The 23,884-nt window shown below is 44.9% G+C and overlaps 1 protein-coding gene across 2 annotated transcripts in view; it reads left to right on the forward strand.

The window, feature by feature from the left end:
- The window catches only part of LOC144822052 (uncharacterized), an 89,400-nt gene that overhangs the window by 25,152 nt on the left and 40,364 nt on the right, over positions 1 to 23,884 (forward strand). For both annotated transcript variants that reach the window (XM_078679127.1, XM_078679126.1), the window contains exon 4: positions 19,024 to 19,146. In XM_078679127.1, the coding sequence (XP_078535253.1) occupies positions 19,024 to 19,146 (123 nt within the window). The remainder of the gene's footprint in view (positions 1 to 19,023; positions 19,147 to 23,884) is intronic.

Below are 23,884 nucleotides of genomic sequence, written 5' to 3' on the forward strand. Positions count from 1 at the left end.
GGATACCTGAATTGGTCCGCCTTATCTAGGTACAGAAGGGTGTCCCTGACTTTGGGGGTATGTATCAGTACAGGCCACCTCCCCAGTAGCTCTCAGGCCCCCCATGGGCTGTCAAGGCCACCTCATACGCCTCCAACCACTTGGCGATGTCATCCCCCTGTGTGTAACGCGCTATCACCTCTTTGGGTAACCAAACCTTAGGCTCATGTTGAGCCCCTGGTACGCTGCCACCATTAGGACTTCCTAGCGCACTTAACTGCAATGCTCCCAGCTCCAACTCCTTAAGCTGAAGCTCATGCGCCAGCTTCTTTTCTTCCATTGCCAACTTTTTATCTTCCCTTTCTCTCTCCCTCTCGTGTTCTAGCTTAGCAAGCTACCATTTCAATTGCCTCTCCTCCCTCCTGTCCTCATATTCCTGCGACGATGTACTCCTTCTAGACCCACTACTACTTGCCCTGGAACGTCTTCCTGGCAACACATTTTCAGTAACATCAATATTGAGTAGGTCTAGTTCTCCTGAAGCACCCGCCTCCTGTTGAGTATCCTGCCCCTCCTGTTCCCCTTCCCCGCTCCCCTCTGGGTGGGCCCTTACCCATGCCCTCAGGGCTGTATGGAGCTCCTCCTTTGCGGCTCTCCGCCCAACCGGCACCCCCATTCCCTGGCAAAATTCCCTTAGCTGCACCACTGTATACTCCTCCAGGTCGGCTAGCTGGAACTCCATTTTGACAGGTGGGGACCCAGATAAATCAATGGAAAGATACTAGGACCTAGGTAACAGGATTGGGTCAAGACAGGATTCTACACACTCAGGTTAGACAATGGGGGGTCAATTGAGTAGGCTTGCGTGCACAACAGGTGTCTAGTCCAATTGCGGCGCACTCTGTCTCACTGGAGGGTGCTGCATAGTCACAGGTCCTGGTCCCACCACTCGCCACCAATTTAGGAACTGGGGTCACCAGTTCCGCGGGGGTAGCCTGGCACGAGCAGGTAGGCACCCGAAAGCTTAGGTGTAAAGTGAACATACACACACATCCACTGAGACAGGAAACGCACATAATGACTGAGACCACAGCAGTAAGTTTGATTCAAATCAATAAGCTTTTATCTAGATCAAGATCACGTTTTGTAGCAAATCAATATTCACAGTCGCAATAACTCATTAAGGCAGTTCATCAGGGGAGTAAAGGGGGCAATTCAATAATCACCCTAGCATGCATCAATAACCATTTCATTAGGTAAGAATAAAACCTTTCATCTGGTAAAGTTAAACGTTTCCTCAGGTAAGAATAGGCATTTCATCAAGTGAGAATCAAAAGGTCACAACTTCACCTTAGTCAGGAAGCACCAGGGGTGAACGTTTCATTCACCACATTTAGCAGGTAAACCTTTGGGCCTAGGGCCCAGTAACACATCCCAACAGCAGTCTTATCCCTGGGACCTGCCTAGGGGCAGGTGTGAGCCAACAGTCCCCCAACGCCGGGTTAACTTCACTAACTCCAGGCCCCAAATGGGTCTTACAGGGCTCGGGCCCAGTTCAGGGGCCTTCTTTGGCTAATTAGGGCCAATGGGGCCCAACAACAGTGTTCCCCAGGGGAGGGGCGAACTCGGGGCCTCCGCCGGCCCGCCGCCCTCCTCCCGGGGGTTTACCACTTTCTTCGGGCCTCCCCGGGCCCCTTGCGGTGATGTCTGGTATGGGGGGGGGGGAAAGAAGGCGCGTTGCTGGGAGACCGGTCCCGGGCCTCCCGTTGTCTCCTCTGGCCTCGGGACCAGCCCAGGGAAGTCAGGGAGTGGGCGCAGCTATTTCCCCCAATGGCGGGGCAGCAATGGCGTTTGCCGAGCCCCAGAGCCAATCTGAGGCTCGCCTCCCCGGGCACGGCCACGTGGCCAATCACTGCGCGGCGTTGGCGGGGGCGGGCCCGTGACGCGGCCGACGCCCCTGTCGCGTGATGGTGGGTTGAGCCTTCAGGCCTCGTCGGGCCTAATGCGGCCTAACACGGAGCAGCGGCGACCCTCTCCTGGCGCCGAGGGCCGCCGGGAGGATGTCGATGGCCGCAGAGGTCTCCACAAGTGGTGCTGGGGCCGTGGCGGTGAGTGTAGCCTGTGATAGTGCTTCTCCACCTCAGCGCTTCAGGGCGGGGGACGCCACGAGGCAGGTCGGCGCTCCCTCTCTCTGGGCACAGCGCAAGGGAGCAGAAGGGCGCTTGGTACTTCTAGCGCCTTGGGAGTCACAGCGCTCGCATGGGCAGCGGCGCTTCGGGTAGCCCAGCGCTAGCAGGACACGAATAGCGCCCAGGCACTTCGTTGCGCTTCTGGGAGGTGGGGCATTTACAGCAGTTCTGGTTAAGCTAGCGCTCGTGGAGACAAGTACAGCGCTGTTAAGCCACAACAATTCTGGCAGTCTACAGCGCTGGATAGGTAGGGCAGACAGTTCAGCCGTGGGTTAGGCAGGACAGCGCAGGGGCACAGGTGAAGGCAGAGGGGGCAGAGATGGCACAGCCCGGTACCTGGTTGATCCCCAGTAGTCCTGTGGCAGTTAAGTTTCTTCTTGGCGCTTGATGGTTCCTGCGCCCTTGGTAGATAACAGATTCTTGGTTTCTTGGAAGGGGGGGGGTTAAGTTGAAGGCTGCTGACAGGATTCCTCAGCAGGTCACTGCAGGTGGTCCCTGGGTTCCCCTCCCGCTGGGAAACGTGGATCTGGTCTGCTTTGCATGAAACCAGACGTTGCATTAAGAAAATGCAGTTAACGTGCATTGGAACCTGTTGGCCACAGCAACTACCCCAAGGGGTCGACATCAGAAACATATATACTACCATTCTTGAACAGGGCCAGCAATACAGCAATCGTATGATTGGTGTGTAAACGCCACGTATCATACTCAGCTAACGAGGGACTAGACGGAACATTAACATTTTTGGCCGTAGCCAAACCAAAACAAGTAGTCTGTTGCACCGTGTCATTTAGAAACAAAATTTGATTTGTAATTAAACATGCACAATGCAGAGCTTCAGTCCCTCGCACCTACAAGTGTTTAGTACCCCAAATGGATGGTGTATTTCCAATGATCGTAACCGTGTAAGGCCAAATCAGTACAAGGAATGAGAATAAATCAATTTGGTGTGAGTCAATATGAATTTAGATTGGGATTGCAAGAAATGATGGCCATAATGTTGGTAACCGAATAAATCCGCATAATTGGCCGAACTCAAATACAAATCTTCAAAAGCAGCATGATATTTTAAATCAGAAAACAATGATTGAACGGTCTGAAAATCCTAGTTGTCTGAGTGTATGTCCGGTGATACCACTTCTCCTAATGAAATGCGTAACACGTATGGAATGTTCGGGACCTCTGTCGGACCATGAATATCGAATGCAACTTTACCCTAAACAATGCCATCAGCAACAGGGAAGGCCTAAATGTTCGCAAGGGCTTGATATCTGTTCATTATTTGGGATGATGTATGGGATGCTAGAACTCCATCAACAAATTTCACAGCAGAGCGTTCAGGCAAATAATGACCATTGATGAGCAAGAAGAACAGTGTCAAAAACCCAATCCACATGAAAAGGAATATACGTGTGAGCACCATCCAGATGTATGTCCAGAGTGTTCAGGGTGGGACCAGGTAAGTCTTCTTGAACCAGGCAAGGAAAAGACATGTACGAGTCAGAGAGGTCGGCACTAATGAGGAAGAAGAAGATGAGTCAGACGAAAAACTGTTACGATCCATATAATATCCACTTGCTCCCAAACAAAGCAATGGAGGCTGTGCAGCATCAGATGTATTTTGTATGGTACTATCAAGAATATCAATGATGAACTCAATTGGAGAAGACTCATACTCAATGTCTGCATTAGTGGATGTAGAAGTTACAACGGGCAAGAAATCAATAGAAGTCTCCAGCTCCCCCTCCATTACTCGGGGAGTAGTCAAGGAAGGTGAAGCCATCGGATTCATTGAAAGATCTCGGCTTGGAATACTTGGAGTCATACTATTCAGTATCGGCCATACGGTGTAGATTGACATTCTCAATAGAAATAAATCTATTTTCCAGGCGGCCAGACAAAGGAGGCAAAATCACTGTACGAGTACCCTTCAATCCAAGAACTGGGACAGGTGCATGATAAGAGGGACCAAATTCTTTTTTGTTCTCCAGCAATTCTCGTACCAGATCACCAACTTTAGGAAGCCAGCCCAGAACAGGAATCAGCACAGCTGCTTCAGTGGACGAGGGCAAATGAGCTTTAGCCCGTGTGGCACGGTCTTTTGTAGTTCCTATAACATAGTAGAATGATTATCTATGACAAATGTTGCGGCAGCCGCCTCAACGTCTAGACCATCAATGTCTGGAACAAACATTTTAACATTTGTATGGGGTCCACCCACCTAGAGATCTTCTTGGGAGATTATTTAGTACACGTTGTACCCCATACAAATGATTCAGCCAACCCCTGCCAGTACCTAAGACTCTAGCTGTCAAAGATTGCTTTAGTCTCGGTTCATTCGCTCCACTATAGAACTGCCCTCTGGCCAGAATGGAGACAAAAACTGCACCACCACCCCCAGAGACAGCATTGCATCCTTGTAAGTCTTGGTGGAAAATGCAGGACCGTGGTCAGAATGGAAGGTGCCACAGGCAAAAGTCCAGACAAAGACATGCAAATCTCTAATGACATTTCGAGTGTCAGCACTGCATTGTGGAAAAACCCAAACGAATCGAGTTCACAAATCAACTGCAAATAAAATATGTTTATGTGCAGTGTCAGATTTCAAAGGACTGCAGTGATCAAGATAAATACAACCAAACGGCTGATAAAAAATGTATAGCTGTGTATGTGGTGAACGCACAACTATAGAGGGTTTAACCTGTTGACAAATGTTACAAGACAGTACATAATTACGGATTTGTTTGTATTAACCACGCCACCAATAACATTGCTGTAAAATAGAAACAGTCGCAGAAACTCCGGCATTTGCAGAAGCCAGGCCTTCATGTGCGGCTATGATTAAAGGAAGTCTGTGGTTCTCGTTCGAAAATCAGCCAATCACCAATGAACGGTTTCGTAGCAAATGTGACTTGCTCAGGTGAAGAATGATAAGAATACTTAGAAAGGAAACCTTTTGTGGGAATTCTGTCCCACCCTTTGTAGCAGCAATCTCCGCAAGAATATCATTATCAATTTTAGTCATGGACTTAGTTACTGCTGCCTCTGAACACGTGGCTACTGCAGATTTGGCTGCCTCATCAGCCAAAGAGTTCCCTACAGCATGTGCTCCCACCCGCTGATGGCGAAGAGTATGAATAACGTGTGAGTGGCAAACTTTCCTTAAGTTCCGCCACTTTGACCCAAAGCGTTTTATGCTTTATTTTGCTACCTTTAGGTTCTCTATATTCATTCTGAGACAAAAAGAACAAGTTGTCAGCAAAAACCTTCACACAGTAGTAGGAATCGCACATAACAAGAGTGGTCACATCAGGATCAGTGAATTCTAGAGCTGAAATCAAAGCACGGAACTCCGCCAATTGAGCTGTACAGTCCCCAAGCGCCTGTTTATGGACTATGGACGACTTAAATTCACCATTTACAATTGAGCTAGCCACTATAGCGCAAGCCACCGAATAAGCATGCTTTGGCCTGACGGTTGGCTGAGCAGATCCGTCGGTATAGATGATACATTTGTACTGATCTAGAGGAAGCAAAGACAGGAGGAGGATGACCATGTTCATATTGTAAATGCTCCTGTGTCTGCAAAGAGGGATCAAAGATAAAAGTGACATCAGCCAATGTCAAAGAACTTGCCCATTGTATCCAATGTGGATGTAAAGCTTTAGAATTTGGAACACTCGCCTTCGTCACTGCTTCTAAAGCAGGTACAGGTGAAACCACGAGAATGCATTTTCCCTGCGCCAGAGAGCGTTCCTCCAGAATCGCCATCTGGACCGCTGTAAAAAAAATGCAACTGTGGAAAATTGCATTTCCGTTGATGTGTACAAATGCGATTTATAAGCAATTAATTCGTACTGTGTCACCTTCATTGAACGTCAAATATGTGAAACCTACAGTCCCTGGCACAATTTTTATGACCTAGTTCGTAGAATTGTCACGTATTAGCAAGAAGTTGGTCGCAAGCAGATCAGACTGCAAAGACCGAAGAATAGTAGTATGTTCCGGAAGCCAGCTGGAAGGTGAAAAAGAGGGTTGCATTAACACGTAAAGCGGTTTGATACGCTGGGCATAATCAGAAATGTATGTCCTCCCAAAGTATAAAAATCCCAGGAAGGATTGCAGTTTTTCAATGTGGACGGAGTTTGCAATTGTGCACATTTCTCCAGAAACTGGGTGACCAAACCCCTACCTTTGGTATTGAGCTTGTATCCCAAGAAAAATACCGCCAAATAGGCAATGTGTGACTTAGCAAAATTAAATTCGTTACCCAAGTCGGCAAAAGAGAGTATGATGCGATCCACAGGTACAAGATGTGGTATTAACTCGTCATCTGTCAAATAGATGTCATCGACGTATGAGAAAGCATCAGGGTCTATGACATGCACAAGAGACACAACATTTGCAGCAAAGCCCCAGGACTGTTCTTATAGCCCACAGGCAAACACGTAAATCACTTCTTATTGTCGACCGCGGTAAATGCAGTCAAGTCACGGCTACCAGGAACCACATTGTGACTATAAAATCTATTGGAAATATCCAGTGTTGTTTTGTATTTTTTGCAAACAATATTATTCACTAACGCACAGCTGTGTGTGTTTGTTACCTCAAATGTACAAATGTAACTGTTTTGAATGTCTGTAATCCACAATGATACAATACGAACCATCCGGTTTCAATATCGGAAAAGGAGGATTACTCATGGGTGACACACAGGGTTCAATGACACCCTGATATTCCAACTGGGTCAAAATTTCACTTACGGATGCTTTTGCTTCACGCTTGATCAGCTATTGTGTGTGTGGCTGTGGCATAGATAGTAAAGAAATTTCATGTGCCGCTGAATCTCTATCCCAGCCCCCCTGATTATGATATACATATTGTTTGGGTAGCTCTTTTCGCTCTATGTGGGATGGGTATGCCCAGATGCGGGTCCCTTGCTCACTGTGCCACTGGATTCAAGCTAGCCTGGCTGATGAAAGGTGACATACCCTGAAACCGGTCCCAGGATGCTTGTTTCTGGTCCAGGGAGGGCCTGGCTTGGCAGTTTGGTCTGGACTGTTCCCATGAGGCACAGGGTCAAGACTGATTTGCATATGGCTGGGTCTAAACTGATGTGGCATGGTGAACAAAAGAACAATGGATTTAACCCAGATCTCGTGACTGGGGTGAATGTATGATTCATTCGGCATTCTGTCCATCATTCGTTTGCATAGTACGATATACAGCTGGCGCTAAGGCTAATGCCCATTCCCACACGTAAGCTTGTTTAGCCCCTTCATGAAGAAGCCAAAATGAATGGAGGTGGCCAATCTGCCTCTGCCAACAAAATGTCATAGGAGGAGGTAAGGTTGTCCCAAAAGACATCTATCAGGGGGTGCAACCCGTGTATCTGCTGTTTCCACTGTAATGAAAGTATCGTTAGCTCTTGCCTCCAGACAAGGATAGAGTGCCTCCTGCACTATGGTAACTTCCGCAGTGTTGTCAAGGAGTGTCACCGCCCATCTCCAATCAAGGAGCAGGGTTCTCACCATCTGAGGCATGCTTCCCTGTTAAAGCGGCAACTTCCATCTTCTGAAACTGTGCACGATAAGGAGGTTGTCCCTACGGTTTGGCTTTTACATCAAACTCCTGTGGCGGATCACGTCGTAGTTGAGTGGCCTTGTCTGCGATCCTGTCTATGGATCCAATGATTCCTGAAAGGAACAAGGAGAGCGTGGATCAGGAACTTGAAACCTCTCTGATGTCTTAATTTTAGAGCGGTCACACAAATCACATCTACGTTCAGAAGCATCAGGTGTCGGTGAACCCGCACGCAAACTTTGCTTCTGCTGTTGCTGCTGCTCATTTCTATTTGAAGCCTTTTTTAGGAAAGGCTGGACACCCCTCCTTTTCAGGTGGGGGCTTATTTTGTGTTTGAGTAAAAGGTCTAATTCCCAGATTATTGCACCCCAAGGATTTATATACGTTTGAAATAATCTTTGGCAATTCACGCTGTTTATCCACGTCAGCAACCGCCTCTAGGCACTGGCTCACCTGTAAGCTAACCGCTTCCTTCTTGACGTTAGCAAGGATTATGTCGGACACAATAGGGAAGACTCCCACTAATCTCACCCCCAACTCCATTTTGTGTTCACAAGCCAGTGAGGCCAGCCCCCCTGCCTCCCCCCTCCTTCCACCAACAGGGATTTTCTACATCAGAGGGTGCTTCTGGGAGCTGTTTAAACTGTATTTACTGGGACCTGTGCACTTCGTTTTTTGGCCAGCAGGGGGAGGAAAGCTTTATTCAAACAGTATTGTTAGATTTCGAGTTAGTGAAGCCTTTACCTGCAGAAGTCCAAAGTTGTGGATTGAGCCTGTCTGTCTCCTAGGAGATTCTGAACAGGAGCAAGCATCTGCCCAGACCCCACCCCCAGGCCAGCAGACCATTGGCTATTCAGCTACCAGTCTGAGCCCTCCTCTCACACCTGCCCAGACCCCTTGGGGCCTTGCTGGGTGCACCCAAAATCATTCTCCTCCATCTTGTGAGTTGCAGCCTACATGTGCCCCAGATTGCAGTGAGCAGAGTCCAAGTGGTAAGGAGACAGACTAGTGCTGTCTCTTCCCAAGACAAAAAGTTGTTTAAAAAACGATGTTCACTTTCTCTGTTTACTGTCTATGCCTGTGGTTGTTACAGTTAAAAAGTTTAGTTTTGCCCAGCCTGTGATTGCATATATTATCACCTGTGTTGTGTTTTAAATTTGTGGTTTTCCCTGCCCATGAATGCCTCCATTTAGTGTGTTGAATTGTGGGATTTGCAGTCCAACCTCTGTAGTTTGTCCCTCTCATTCCTTGGTGACAAATCTGTTTTCCCTCCAAATTTCTCCTTTGCTCTGTGCTTAGACCTGTGTGCTGGAACAGTGCACCCCCAGCCGCCATTTTGTGTTCACAAGCCAGTGAGGCCAGTCCCCCTGCCTCCTCCCCCCCAGCAACAGGGATTTTCTACATCAGAGGGTGCTTCTGAGAGCTGTTTAAACTGTATTTACTGGGGCCTGTGCACTTTGTTTTTTGGCCAGCGGGGGGAGTTAAGCTTTGTTCAAACAGTATTGTTGGATTTCGAGTTGGTGAGTCCTTTACCTGCAGAAGTCCAAAGTTGTGGAATGAGCCTGTCTGTCTCCTAGGAGATTCTGGACAGGAGAAGCAGCTTCCAGCTCCCTGGCGAGCAAGCCTTGTCTGAGGTTGCTAGACCTTGTATGGTCTGCTAGTGTTTGGCGCATGTGTACACTGATTGGTGGTTGTATCTGGTGTTTCTATTGGGTTAGAGTTGATGTCCTCATTGGTTGGGTATTTGAGGGTTCTGATTGGTTTCTCAGTCTGTGATTCAATCGTTGTAGGGTTGGGACTAGGGCTAGGGGTAGGATTTCTGTTGGAAGTAGGGACTGGGGCTTCCTATGTTGTTGGTTGTTGGGAGTAGGGTGGGACTAGGGCTAGGGTTAGACCTTTAATTGGAAGTAGCTATTTGGGGCTTCTGGTGTGATTGGTTGTTGGACCGGTTGTGGGACTAGGAGTGGGGTTGGGCTTTCTATTGGAGGTAGGGACTAGGGCTACCTGTGCCATTGGCTGCTTGGACTTGGGTTGGGACTAGCGGTGGGGCTAGGGCCTTTATTGGACGTGAAGATCGGGGTTTTTGAACTGATTGGGTGCTTGGACTGGGGCTGAGATTGGCTGCGGCGTCCTGGTCTCCTATTGGTTCTAGATGTTGGGGCTAGTGTTGTGATTGGATGGTGTTGGGCCTGGGGTTCCCATTGGCTGAGGGGGGTCACCTGATTGCTAGTGCTACGGAAGGGGCCAGGCTTGGGGCGTCTTGGCCCGGGCGTCTGGGCTAAGGGCGGAGAGGACAAGGATAGTTGCCTGTTTCAGCCTGTTTGAGACTGGTCGGGACAAAAAAATAATCCTTCACTCTTTTATCCCTCCACTATCCTTTTTCAATCAAAATTAACAGACTAACATGTTCACTTCTCAAATTCCATATGCCATATTCAACCATACTAATATACTGCCCAAATAACTGAATAACATATCTACTACTCAAATTACTTCATATTTATACTATACTAATTTTCAACACTAATCCTTTATGGGTTCCGGAGTGGCGTGCTACGCGCCAGAAAAGCGCTTCAGCACCCATCAGGGGTAACAAGTGCTATATGACTGCAAATCTTTCTTCCCCTTTTATCCATCCGCTATCCTTCTCACTCCAAGTAACAGACTAATATCCACCACTGAAATTACCTCATATTTCACCATATTAATTCACCACTAATCCTTCATAGGCTTCCTGGATAGCGTGCGTAGACAAGCGAGCGATTAAATAAATACAAACCTTTGTCCTCCTCTGTCCTTCTGCTATCATTCCAAATCCAAATAACTGACTAACCTATCCACCACTTAAAATGCACTTGCATGTTTCACTATACTAATTCAACACTAATCCTCTATGGGTCCTGGAGTAGCGTGCTACCCGCCGAATAAGCGCTTTGACGCCTCGTCAGGGGTAGTAAGCGCTATATAAATGCAATTACAATACAATACAAGGATGGGACTAATAACCACGTCTCCACCAAGCCCTGGTGGCTGAGCGGCACCAGCCGGAGCCGACAGTACATTACGTGACAAATACTGAATGACGCTTCTATGTATATGAATTAGGTAAGTGTAAAGCGCGTAGCTATGCGTGTGAAGCACCAAGATAATTTTAATGTGATGTAAATCCCTCCAAAACTGGCCATGTGGCCCCCTCGACTGAAAGGGGCCGAGATGGACCACTTAAACAGGGTGAGGAAGGGTGCCATTCAACAATATGTTATGCTCCCAAGCTGACAACAGAACTTCAAGTAAACAATACATACAGTAAATTTGTGGAACCGCACCACGTTCATATTTATGAAAGAAGTGAGTGTTTCCATCAACATCCGGAAATTTAACCCAAGAGTAAAACACTTTGAAGCAGAAAGCTGCCCCCACCTCTACTACAAATATAAAATCTGCACCCGCAACTGGAGCTCCAAATGAGCAGTAACTGTGGCGCGGTTAGGCGCTGCAATGTTAATTGGTTGTGCCATTGCATACACTGGAAATTAAACAAGAAACACGGTAGTGCAACACTGGATGAAGAACAAGGAAAACGAAACCTTTTAAAATTCAAGCTTGAAAAACCTATAAATCTCAAATATAGGAGGTTAATCCCTGGCAAGCACAAGCACTACTCAGGGGTCTCGTGTATAAGTGCCAGACCAAACGGTGGTGGCGCCATGTTTCAGGGATTCTGCAAATACACAGAACTATGCACAGTGTTATGGGATCTTGGTGTATAGGGGCTAAGCCTTCCCACCACCTTAGTGCCCAGGAGCCCAGCACCGAGTAGCTATAGTGTCTCACTCGCTCTCCTACACACTCATAAAGAAGTAAATGATTAGACACCGCAAAACACAACACTCCCGGATCGCTCAGGAATCCCAGTAACAAGACACACCTTTTCACTAACACTCTCGTACCTGTCCACAATAAGACCTGACGGTGACATGAATATCATTTTAAATGTTTATTTTAACTATTGTGCTCTAAAATGCAGTATACAAGCCAAACCAGCAGAAAAATGCATACAATTAATACAGTTAGATTTGCAGCCCGACCATATATCATTAAAGGACATGTCATCATATAAAGTCAGTGGAGAAAGGACTATAAAGCCTCACAACCCTCCCCTTTGTAAGAAGAAGTATTATTATGTAATAGAAGATTTCTGGACTTTGTCAGCCGACCCCATACCTTAGTGCCTAGATGGTATATCTAAATCAAAGGAACCTCATTGCTCTTCTCCCTGGAAAGCTCCCTCTCTCCAAGTGTGTGTTACCTAAACATGCATCCCCATAATATCCAAGTACGAGCTTCCAGCAACAGCTTCATTAGTGTGAATTGTCTAAGTGCTAGGGACTGACCAGAACAGAATAACAAGGGGCATTGTTTATCGACCTTGTACAACGTGTTTAGACTAAACTCCAGGAACAGGCAGAGAACGAACAAAGCAGACGCTTCACATGTGAAAGGCATAAACTGAGTCTTGCAAAAATTAAGCCATGTAGTAACATGTGCAAAAGCTGCATCATGGCTGCTGGGCTCATGCTAACTTAGTAATGTCGACAATGTCCCTATCGGCCATGTGACACTTTTAGAAATAGAAATTATTCTGAACATATGGTGTTAGAGAGAAAATATTCTTATTGCTAGGTTACATCCACCGTCTGATACAGGATTTCTAAAAGCAGATAAGACTCCACCGCAGAGCGATGAATTACAACAGCATTTATTGTGAACACACTCAAGTGGAGACAAATGCACTTGAGTGAGATAATGCGACAGCTTGGCTATGCTCAGAGTTCTCTGCCTGGCCCAGTGTCACACAGATATTTATACATCTAATAGTAGGTAAAAAGGGCAAGACGTGTTTGCAAAATTACATGTAAGCAGGGAACATTACTATGAGCTTACCATTAGTCACATTTGTCTCTTATCACAAGGCACATATTGGATACTGCAGGAGGAGAACTGAGTACATAATCACGAGCAAATGACTAATTGTCTGTTTACTTCTAGACTTGCACAAGGCTATTTGTAGCTGGGAAAACAGCATGTGGGTTTAAAGACCTGGAGCACAGACTTGTGTTTCTCGTGATCAGCAAAGGAAAGGGGATGTGAGCAAACAGCTCATAGAAATGACAAAATGGCTAAACATGTGGGACATAGGTCAGTGGAACACCTGATGTGCACAATGTAGTTAGTTGTCAACAATGGATTATGGCACCAGTATATTCAGTAGCTTTGCAAGAATTTGCTTATGTTTATTGCATGCTCGCTTCTGTGCCACTATATGAGGGCTTTAATTCCATGCACCCTTCCTTCTCCACTCTAGTGTGTGCTGTCCATCTGCTCACCCACTGAGCAAATCTGTCTTTACAACTAGTATTAACCTCATCCTGTGCAATGTGTCACTCCTATCCCCCTTGCACAACACACATCTGTTTTACAGGAAAATGTTTGAGTCCTCTCCATGTCTGCATTGTGTATTCTGTTGCTTCCCTCCTGTGCAGTCAGGAGGCCTCCAGTCACACTCGTCCCACAGCTAACCTCTTGCACCTCCTCCATCATAAGGTTATTCCCGGTGGTTCTCGGCTCCTTCTTTAAAAGTCATCCAACTCTTCATGGACAAAATCAACAGCTACCCCTCTCACTGGTTGCTCTCTCTGCTGCAGCCACCCTTATTCCTCGGTTGCCACATCACATTAAGATGATGCCATCTCATTTTTGATAGGATGTATGTATGCGTTTATGCATGTGTTGCCTTTATAAAATGACAATCTAGCCAGATGTGCTCAGTGAGATGCAGACAGTGAAAGGCATTGCTCCCCAAGCTTCAAAGGGTGCAGACAGGAGGAGAGGGTGCTCTTCAGAGAGAGGACAGCAGGAGCGAGGGTTATAAAGTGACGATGTTTTGCTTGAAGAGATCGTGGCCTGAGGGTTTGAACTGTGATGTTCTTCCATATCATTGATCAGCACATGGCAGGAAAAAGGGTTCGTGTCTCATTCTTTTCCATCTTCCAGTTGTCTATTTCTAATCCGGTCTGCTACCGCTGGTATTGTCGCTGCCCGACCACAGATCTTGGTCTTAGTTGCAAAGCATGGCTGGTTGTTGGCGGTGACAGCCTTGTAGATGTTGTGTTCTGTTTCACATGTGATCTTGCTTGCAGGGGGAGCCAGTGAAGCCTTCGGAGTATCTGAGAAACGCAATCATATTTGTGAAGACATTGAATGAGGCGAGAAGTACCAAGAAAATGACTTTTCAGTGGTGGCAGGTCCCTCTCTGGAGTATTGGCCAACCTCGATCTGGAATGGGACCGACACCTGCATGGCAGTCCTGAAGTCAGATCATGGGTGGAATAGTCTCACCATGCAGAGCCCAGCTGGTGCCAGGGAGGTGCTTGGTGTGAATATTGAATCAAAGGTTTGTGTCGGTGTGGAGGCCCAGCGGCTGCACCGTTGGAACGTCGTTCAGTTTTGAAAGCCACTCTTATATTATTTGTAGTTTGCTAACGTTGATGATGAGAAAAAAAATCTGACTTTTTGAGGTACAGTTTGAGGAAGAATTTAGATAACCGAGCTTCGACTGAGTCGCGCAGCCCTTAAATGGACGGATGTCACGGCTCGATGAGATTCGCAGATGCAATGGGTGACACCTGCTTATTGGTGGATATTGACGCTCCTGCCTGCTAGCGGGATCCTGAAGCGCTTCACAGAAAAGGTGCAGAGTACTGAGGAGAGAATGAAACCATGGGGTATTCCCAGCAGATTGTACAGGGTTTGGATTCTGAGCTCTGCTTTTGAAGCAGATAGCAAACTGTGTCTGAAGATTCCATCAAAGTCCCATTGAGATGACCGGCTATTGAGTAGGGTTTGATAGCCAGTGATGGGGAGGGCTGCAGACAGGTTGGGAATGGTGAGAATCTTCCCTTGTCGCAGACTAGGAACACCATCAACCCCTTCGGTGGTGCGTGCCTCCATAATGCATTGTGGTCTGGGCCCGGACAGGTACTTTTGTGTTAGGGCATTGGTTCTGATCGTCTTCTGGAGCTTGAAGGTAATGACGTTTCTAAGAATGTCAGTTTTGATATCAGAGACCAATACATAGTGGGGGGGAGGGGATTACCCTGTGGTTTTTGCTGCGGAAGTGCCATTACATGGCATGACTTTATATCTTTAGCCCTTTATTGGCCAGGTAAGTAAGTAGTTATTATTTTTTACCTCTTATACTTTAATTTCTCTTTGGGAATAATATTTGTTAATATATATTGCTTAATTAATGTATATATTTTACTATGCATATATTTCTCTGTGTATATATCTATATATGGATATATACACTTATAAACACTAACATATTTTTTTAATTATATTTAATTTTAATAAGTATAATTTTAATTGACACAATTTAATTAACTTAATTTTATATTTTTGCTTTATAAAATAGTGCATTTTTCTTAAATTAATACTATATATTAACTTTAAATTACATGTACCTATATATTTAAATTCCCTTAAAAGCCTATTCACAACTCATCCCATAACTCCTTACCATCCTATACAGCACCCATCTCTGAGGCCTAAAAACTCTATACTACCTCAGGAGACAGACCATCTCTGGGACTTAAAAACTCCTCCTCCCCATTTACAGAACCAATCCCTGAGGCCTAGAACGACCAAACTAGCCTTCTACACAACCCACCCCCTAGGCCAGAAGACTCTGTACTAGCCATGTACACATCCCATTCCTGAGGCCTAAAAACTCCCCATACCCCTGTACAGTACCCCTGGATACTATTAATTACGTATTATTTATTCCGTTTGTACATTAAATGACTAATGATAAAATTAATGTGCTTAATAATTATTTAAATTTAATGTCAAAGTAATTATACATTACTATTTATTAGTTTGTTTCAATAAATTACTTACTATTAAATACATTTTACATATTCATTTAAATATATGAAATGTGTTTTACTATCACAATAAATTAATGTTCACTGAGCAATCCAGAGGTGTAAGTAATCTTATACTTAAGTGAAATGTTCAGTAGCAACATAAACATCTGGAACATAAAAAAATACAGAAATTAACCAGTTACAGTTATTATAATTTGTACACTAAGGTAACTTAAACTTGCGCTCCGCCATTCACCGTTTTCACATCAACAATTTAGTTGCAAATGTTGCATTAGTATTATCAATGATGTCATGAATGATGTAATATGTGGGATAACTACCAACACCTGGCGAGGGCACAAGTTATAGTTACTTGAGATTACAGGTTAATTTAGGTGTTTTTCTGAGTTTAAAGCGTTACATTTTTACTGAGCATTTCAAGTTACTATAGCGTTACTTTAACCTTTGAATATTTCAGTGAATTTCTAGTTGGTTTTTTTTTACATAAAGTAATATTTTGTTACCATACGTTGAGGCAAACCCCCTGTGCATGGTCTTTGGCCTTGCGTGGCGGGGATGTTGGCCGCAGGGATTTGCCTGCAGCAAAGCTCTGCTTCAACCCCCCACAGGCTGCCAACTCCATGCTGTAAGGTTGGCCCCACGCATGCACAGCACCTGGTTGTCCACAGACCCTGGCTGCACCTGCAGGCAGCCAACCCCACGTTGCCCACGACCTTTAGTCCTGTGCAGCGTGGTATGGCCCTCCCTCACCGAGCTTTATTGGGTTTCTGAGACCTCACCCCCAAGGGCCCGATACAATAATTAAAAAAGAGGTGTAGTGCATGCTGCAACCCTCCCCGAGGCTTATTAGTCCACAGGGACCACATCACCTTGGGTCAAATGCAATGAAACAGGGCCTCCCTCCGCCCCCCCCCCTCCTTAAACTGTCTTCGGCCCCGGAGACCCCATCTACAGGGGCCAAATATAATGAAAAATGGAAGGAGGGCCACGTTGCCCCCCTCCCCATGCCTATTTTGGCCCTGTGTAACCCATCCCCCCTGGAATGTCCAAAATGTCGGTTGGTGCCCGGGTTCACACTCGGAGCACCAACCACCCTCCACGTTGGGGACTGCGGGGTGCCTTTGAAGGCTCGTGAGGGGGCCATAAGGTCCTCCTCGCCTTTACTGCACATTTCCAACCCGGGAGATGAGCTACACGGGGCCTTTAATGGTTTGTAGAGGGGCAGCATAGCCTCCTCCCTTATGGAGTGCGGCTCAGGGGGATGGGCTCCCTGGAGCCAATACTGGTGTGGGGAAGGGGGGTTGTTCCCCCGTAATTAGGGAATGCTCCCTGGGTCCCTAAATGGGCTTGGGAGGTGGCCCCACTGACGACCCCCTCCCATTATATAGTTTGTTAAATAAAGGCGGGCTGCTTTTGGATGACAGCTAAAAAGACCAGTTGTTTTCCCTGCCCCGTATTTATTTATTTTTAAACTTCAGGACAGAGGAGTAAGTACTTGAGTCCTGTAATGGCTAACTGCAAAATCTTTTTCATGTTGCTGGCAGCTAATCAGAGTGCTTGCTCCTGTGGAAGTCCGACTCTCGTAAGAGCAAACTGGCCCAAAGGAAAAATAGCTCCAAGGGCCAATCAGAATGCTCATCTTTTTAGAAATTGTGTTCAAGGGATTCTCATGAGATTCCCTCGGACCTTACCATCCAAATATACAACTATTTTTAAACCTTTGACACTGTTTTGACCACTGTTGCCCTACATGGCCCCCTCGCTGTCCGGATGCACTTTAAGAGCGCCATCTTCTGCGAGATCACATCCTACCAGAGGGACAGAGCCTTGCTGGTCCAGGTCTGAGACCGTTCCCATCTCCTGTGGTGTCTCCTAATGCTCCATCCTCTCATCTTAGTTCTGCTAATCGCATCTTTGTAGGGGCACTGATGAGGCTGACTATAATAGTGTGGTCTCTCTAAGTACATGAGGAGTTGTCACTGGGTTTCTTAGCTAAATTCTCTTAGGCGGTGAACCCTCTAAATAAAATGGGATGGTCTCACTGGGCTGAAGGAGGTGGCTTTTTTGTATATAAAGTTGCTTCCACCAAGTGTAAGTTATCTTCTCCAGTATTGTATCTTTCATAGATTCACATGCTTGTATCTTCCCCGTCGTCATGGTGGGAGTCGGAGACTCCCACCATGACGACGGGGAAGATACAAGCATGTGAATCTATGAAAGATAATACTGGAGAACAATAGTGTACAGGTAAGTAACTCGTTTTTTTTCTCCAGTATTGTATCTTTCATAGATTCACATGCTTGTATCTTCCCGTCGTCATGGTGGGAGTCGGAAACTACCACCATGACGACGGGGATGATACAAGCATGTGAATCTATGAAAGGTAATACTGGAGAACCATAGTGTACAGGTAAGTAACTAGTTTTTTCTCCAGTATTGTATCTTTCATAGATTCACATGCTTGTATCTTCCCGTCGTCATGGTGGGAGTCGGAAACTACCACCATGACGACGGGGAAGATACAAGCATGTGAATCTATGAAAGATAATACTGGAGAACCACAGTGTACAGGTAAGTAACTAGTTTTTTCCCTCAAAGTATAATATAAGGTATAAGGGAGGGTCCCTTAGGGTATCAGGGTGTGGTACCCTTAGGTATAAGAGGGGGATCTCTCTGGGTAGGAGCAGTTATACAGGGTATTATTTCCAGGTATAAGGAGGGGTATTGTGTCCAGGTAGAAAATCTGCTTTAATCATGTATAAGATTTGGTTCTCCAGGTGTAATAGGGGCTTTATCTAAGTGGAAGTGGAACTCCCGCCAAGGATAAGAGGTTGTTTCTGCATAGGCGGTGCATCCTGGTGCAAGGAGGTTTTGTCTGTAATATTATGTGAGCTGGCCATCTACAAGGAGTGGTCTTGAAGACGTATCTCCTTATATATGAGGATGCTTTCTCCAGGTATTAAGGTGTGCTCACTCCACATGCTACAGGTATGTGTGTGTGTGTGCATGTGAGTGTGTATGTGTGCGAGCATGTGAGTGTGTGTGTGTGCGCATGTGAGTGTGTGTGTGTGTGCATGTGAGTGTGTGTGTGTGTGCGCATGTGAGTGTGTGTGCATGTGTATGTGAGTGTGTGTGTGTGTGTGTGTGCGTGTGTGCGCATGTTAGTGTGTGTGTACACTTACACACTTCCTATGCACAGCTGTTAATCATAGTGCTTCAAGGGTTTTACAGCCCAATTTAAGTTGTTGAAACACCCGAAGAAACCCTCTTGAAGTTCGCGTTTTTACAGTTGATCTTTGAATTTTATCTTTTTTGAACAGGAGACAGTTCTGACACCACATTCAGCGCAAGGAATCATTTGAAGCATTTGGAGACCACCACGCATTATTTGAAGCATCGTGAGAACACAGAGGAGAAGGAACGCACTGAAGATGCCAACGCAGGTAAGATCAAAGCAGCAGGGATTGTTTTTTTAAATCAAATAATCACATGGCTTAAAGTTAAAATAAATAATGAAAAATAATGACCATAAAATACGAAAACATAGCCTACAAAACAAAGAATGGAAAGATAAAATATAAAAGAAATTACATTTTTGAAAAAATAACTTCAAAAAGCAGAGTAGATGAGGCCTGGCATGCAGACCTGACTGGGTAGCACCAATATAACCCACAGGAATGAGTCTTTGTGAGTAACCTTGCAGTCTGGGCGCTGGTCCAGCAGGGAGGGTGGAGCGGCTGACGGAGCAGCGTTTCTCATAGGGAATTACTCCGCTTGCCTCTATTGCTCTGTATGTTAAAGCTGCCAGTCTTTTAATGCTCTTTCAATATACCTGAGTATGCAGCGTCATTGCGCGTATTAATGTGTTTATTTTTACTCTGCCCACTTGCTAAAACTTTGCCAAGATCACTCAAAATTAAACATCCCAAATATTCAAGATTTATGTTGCATAGTAAACTATCTTCTCCTCCAGTATTTGGGCATATGTCTATGTCTGTTCTCTAATATTTGGGCAAAGCATCAAAATACAGCTATATCTGGGAGGTATAGGGATACGAGGAAGCTCAAATGTTTAGAATCTTGGGCCCTGTTCACAAACTTCCTGTGTAGTATGTTTAGTACAATAACAATAGTACTAGTCAAGCCCTACAAATGCTATTCACAAACCGAAGTGTAAATCTCCACCTCTGCCTCTCCTATATTTTGTGTGGGGCGACCCTCACACATGTAACTTTACTGCTTAGTACAAAGGGCCTAATTATGATCCGGTCGGAGCCGTTCCGACCACATTGTAATCAGCCGGACGGATTCCTTTCTGACCGACCCATTATGATGGAGTCAGTCAGAAAGGAATGCAACCGGTGATTCCGACTGACTTCCAACCGGCTGAGAGAGCCCATCCGCCGCTGGTAATCCCAAGGGCGTCTCTTTCCGCCAGAGGGATTACAATATGTGCAAAAAATGGTTCTGTCTGATTCAAACCAATTTCTCAGTTTAAATTATACTTAGTGTTCTTTATATATTTCACATTGTTAATCATGGAAACATTTTCGTAAAAAGGACACACACCACAAGTTATACTTTTCGCAAAGTTGTTATTATCCAGTCACTTTGCAAATCTTATTCAAACATAAAAGATCGGTTGTCCACAAAGGCTGAGAACGAGATAGCAATGCTGAAGTGAGTGAACGTGATCAGTGATTAAAAGTGACTGTGTTGTGATATAGCTTCATGGGAATACAAACAAAAGCATAGGTCCAAAAAATTAACATCAATACTCTCAAACAGTACAATTATTCATATTTTTCTGTTGAGACAAGGTATGGACCAATTGGCGAAATAACGTCGACGTTTCGACCCTGCGGTTTGGTGCAGATTTGTTAGCAACTGTTTCGGGTCTTCATCAGGACATAAGATAGGGACAACCTGAAATTGAATAGAGGGGGCCTGTTTTAGTACTGGGTGTGTGTACTGTTATAAAACATGAGTAAAAAGCCCAGCCGGGCCTGCTCACCTTGAATTAATGGAAGGATTCGAGGCGTCTTATCGTAGCCTCCGGGGGGTGGAATTTACCCTCTCCTTTTTCACGCGTGGTATCTGTAGGTTAATTGTGATATTCAGTACCATGCATTTACGGGTCGATGTGAACATAAATGGGTCATAGTAACACGTACCTTCTTATTCAACGAGAATTTCTCACCAGCCGGTGGAGAAATAGGGTGTAAAGTGCCGCAGCCGTGATCACCTAAAGTGGTAAAAAGCCTCGGTCAGTGGTGAAACCATATATTCACTGACTCTGCCCAAAGTGGGGAAGTTAAAAAAGCTACATTACCCTTTAACGTTAAAATGGAAGAATATCCATAGATGTGCTTGGGGTACCAACGTGGTAACCCAACCGCTTATGGCGGTAGCACTGCGTCCAGGATAACTCTAGACTGGTACATTTAAAAAGGACAGATCCCTACATGTTGTGAGGGCATCCGTGATTAGGTCTCTGGGTGAAGTCAGACTTACTTGAGGAGCATTACAGCAGCCGTCTGTTTCTAAGTCCGGTTCGTCAATGAATGCAAAAGGGTCGCGACCGGTTTCCTGTTAAATCCAGTTCGCGTGTGGTCTACGTGCTGAACGGCACGTCTGTCAACACGTCAGTCAAGACGTGTGGGGCAAGATAGAAAACCCGGAAAAACAGGTCGTTTACTCCAGTATTGGAACTTTCATAGATTCCCATAGCTTGTATCATTCCCCGTCGTCGGAATGGGAGCCTCGGTAATAAAATATATATATATATATATATATATATATATATATATATATTACCTACTGGCGGTCGCCAGTAGGTATATATAGTTAGGATTTTTTCTCTATGGGTTTTTTGAAAATTCTATGTCTAATAACTTTGGCGTTTGTGGACGGAATTGGCTGAAATTTTCAGGAAAATGGCACATTTTGTTTCTGAGCAGCCCTTGAAAATTTGGGGGGGGTTCGTCAAGGGGGGGCCGAGAAAAAAGGGGGGTCCCAAAACGTGTTTTTAACATTGAGTTTTCCATAGGGCGGTTGGCCTCACTTTTAGCCCGAACGGCTGAATGGATTTGCACGAAACTTGGCAAAATTGTAGGGACTGGTAGCCCGATGTGCCTTTTGTAGGTTTCAATATATGTGCTCCAGTGGATTTTGAGAAATTAACGTTTAAAAAAAGATATATATCTGTAACAGCGGACCGGGCAGCGGCCCAGGACGCGTACTTTTCGCGCAACAGAGCTTTGTGAAGCGAAGCTGATTGGTTCTCTGGCGTCTGTCAACATTCCAAACAGTCCGTAGCGGCCGCCATCTTGTCTCTCGGTAGGATCGAGAGACAAGAGGAGGCCAAAGCGAAGGGGCAAATGACCATAAGGGGGCATAGTAGATCCTCGCTGACCCCCTAGGTTTGATGTGGAGGTTTTAAAAGGGCCCCGCGGGGCAAAAAAAAAAAATAATAATAATAATCGAACGGCTGAATGGATTTGCACGAAACTTGGTAAAATATTAGGGACTGGTAGCCCGATGTGCCTTTGCTAGGTCTCAATATATGTGCTCCAGTGGATTTTGAGAAATTAACGTTCAAAAAAAGATATATATCTGTAACAGCGCTCCGCTTCGCGTACTTTTCGCGTTACGGAGCTTTGCGAAGCTGATTGGTTCTCCGGCGTCTGTCAACATTCCAAACAGTCCGTAGCGGCCGCCATCTTGTCTCTCGGTAGGATTGAGAGACAAGAGGAGGTCAAAGCGAAGGGGGAAATGACCATAAGGGGGCATAGTAGATCCTTCCTGACCTCTTAGGTTTGATGTACCATTTTGCCAAGTTTGGTGTAATTCCGTTCAGCCATTCAGGCTGTAGACGTATGTAAATGTCCTATGGAAAATTGCATGGGGAAAACACATTTGAAAGTGTTGAAATTTAGAACCAATTAAAATGTTACTTTGGTTTGTATTTGTGTGTGATGAAAGTTAATTGGTTATGTATATATGTCAAATGAGAGGAAACCACAGCCATTTTGTGATACTACTGTCTGAGGTACATTTGTGAGGAATTTTTGGTGGTGAATTTCTGGTGTTTGATTTACACAGTACTAACACTTTTCCTACTTTTAAAAAGGTGAGTTGTTAATTTGTAAGGGGAACTATGTTGTACACTTGAAGATAATTTGAAAAATGTTTTCTGTTATTTATTTGCAGTCCTTCTGTTATACTAAATACTTGATAACGTTAGTTTTATATTATGTATTACTAAAAACGATAAATGAAAGTGATTATTTTTTTCTGCAATTTACAGCAAGCAATTTCAAAATAAAATGGCTCACAATGAAGAGACCGTGGCAATTTCTTTTGAATTGTCCACTACATTGATTGAAATTGAGAGCACCAATAATGAAATATTGTCACAAGGAGGACATGACTTGTATGATTCCATTAGATTGATTGAAATGGACAGCACCAAGAATGAAATATTGTCACAAGGAGATGACTTGAATGATTCCACTACGTTGATTGAAATTGAGAGCAGCAATAATGAAATATTGTCACAAGGAGGAGATGACTTGTATGATTCCATTAGATTGATTGAAATGGACAGCACCAATAATGAAATATTGTCACAAGGAGGAGATGACTTGAATGATTCCACTACATTGATTGAAATTGAGAGCACCAATAATGAAATATTGTCACGAGGAGATGACTTGAATGATTCCACTACATTGATTGAAATTGACAGCACCAATAATGAAATATTGTCAGAAGGAGGAGATGACTTGAATGATTTTTTTGATCAATCTCTTGATGGCGAATTTATCGAGTGTTTGGAGACCATAGAGTTACAAGAATCATTATTGGAGACTTTTCATGAGGACATTGCTGATGAGGACATGTTACTAGTTCTTTCAAATTTAGAAAATTCTGAAGAATAAATGTATATTTAGAAATCAAAAATTGTTTGAGACATTATTCATTTTTATTTTTAATTTATGAGGTTGTAGCGAAGTGATTGTAGTATAAAATGAGACTTATAGTATAGAGTGCAACATTTTTATGTTACATGGTAAGTTTACTCATATTTACTTCCCTTCTGCCACTATATTATCTCCAATGTGTATTTGACATCTCTTCTTCATCTCCGGCCTCCTTTCTCTCACTGTGTGTCTCCGA

The sequence above is a fragment of the Lissotriton helveticus genome, chromosome 3_1 (genome assembly GCF_964261635.1).
Source record: "Lissotriton helveticus chromosome 3_1, aLisHel1.1, whole genome shotgun sequence".
NCBI classification, from domain to species: Eukaryota; Metazoa; Chordata; class Amphibia; order Caudata; family Salamandridae; genus Lissotriton; species Lissotriton helveticus.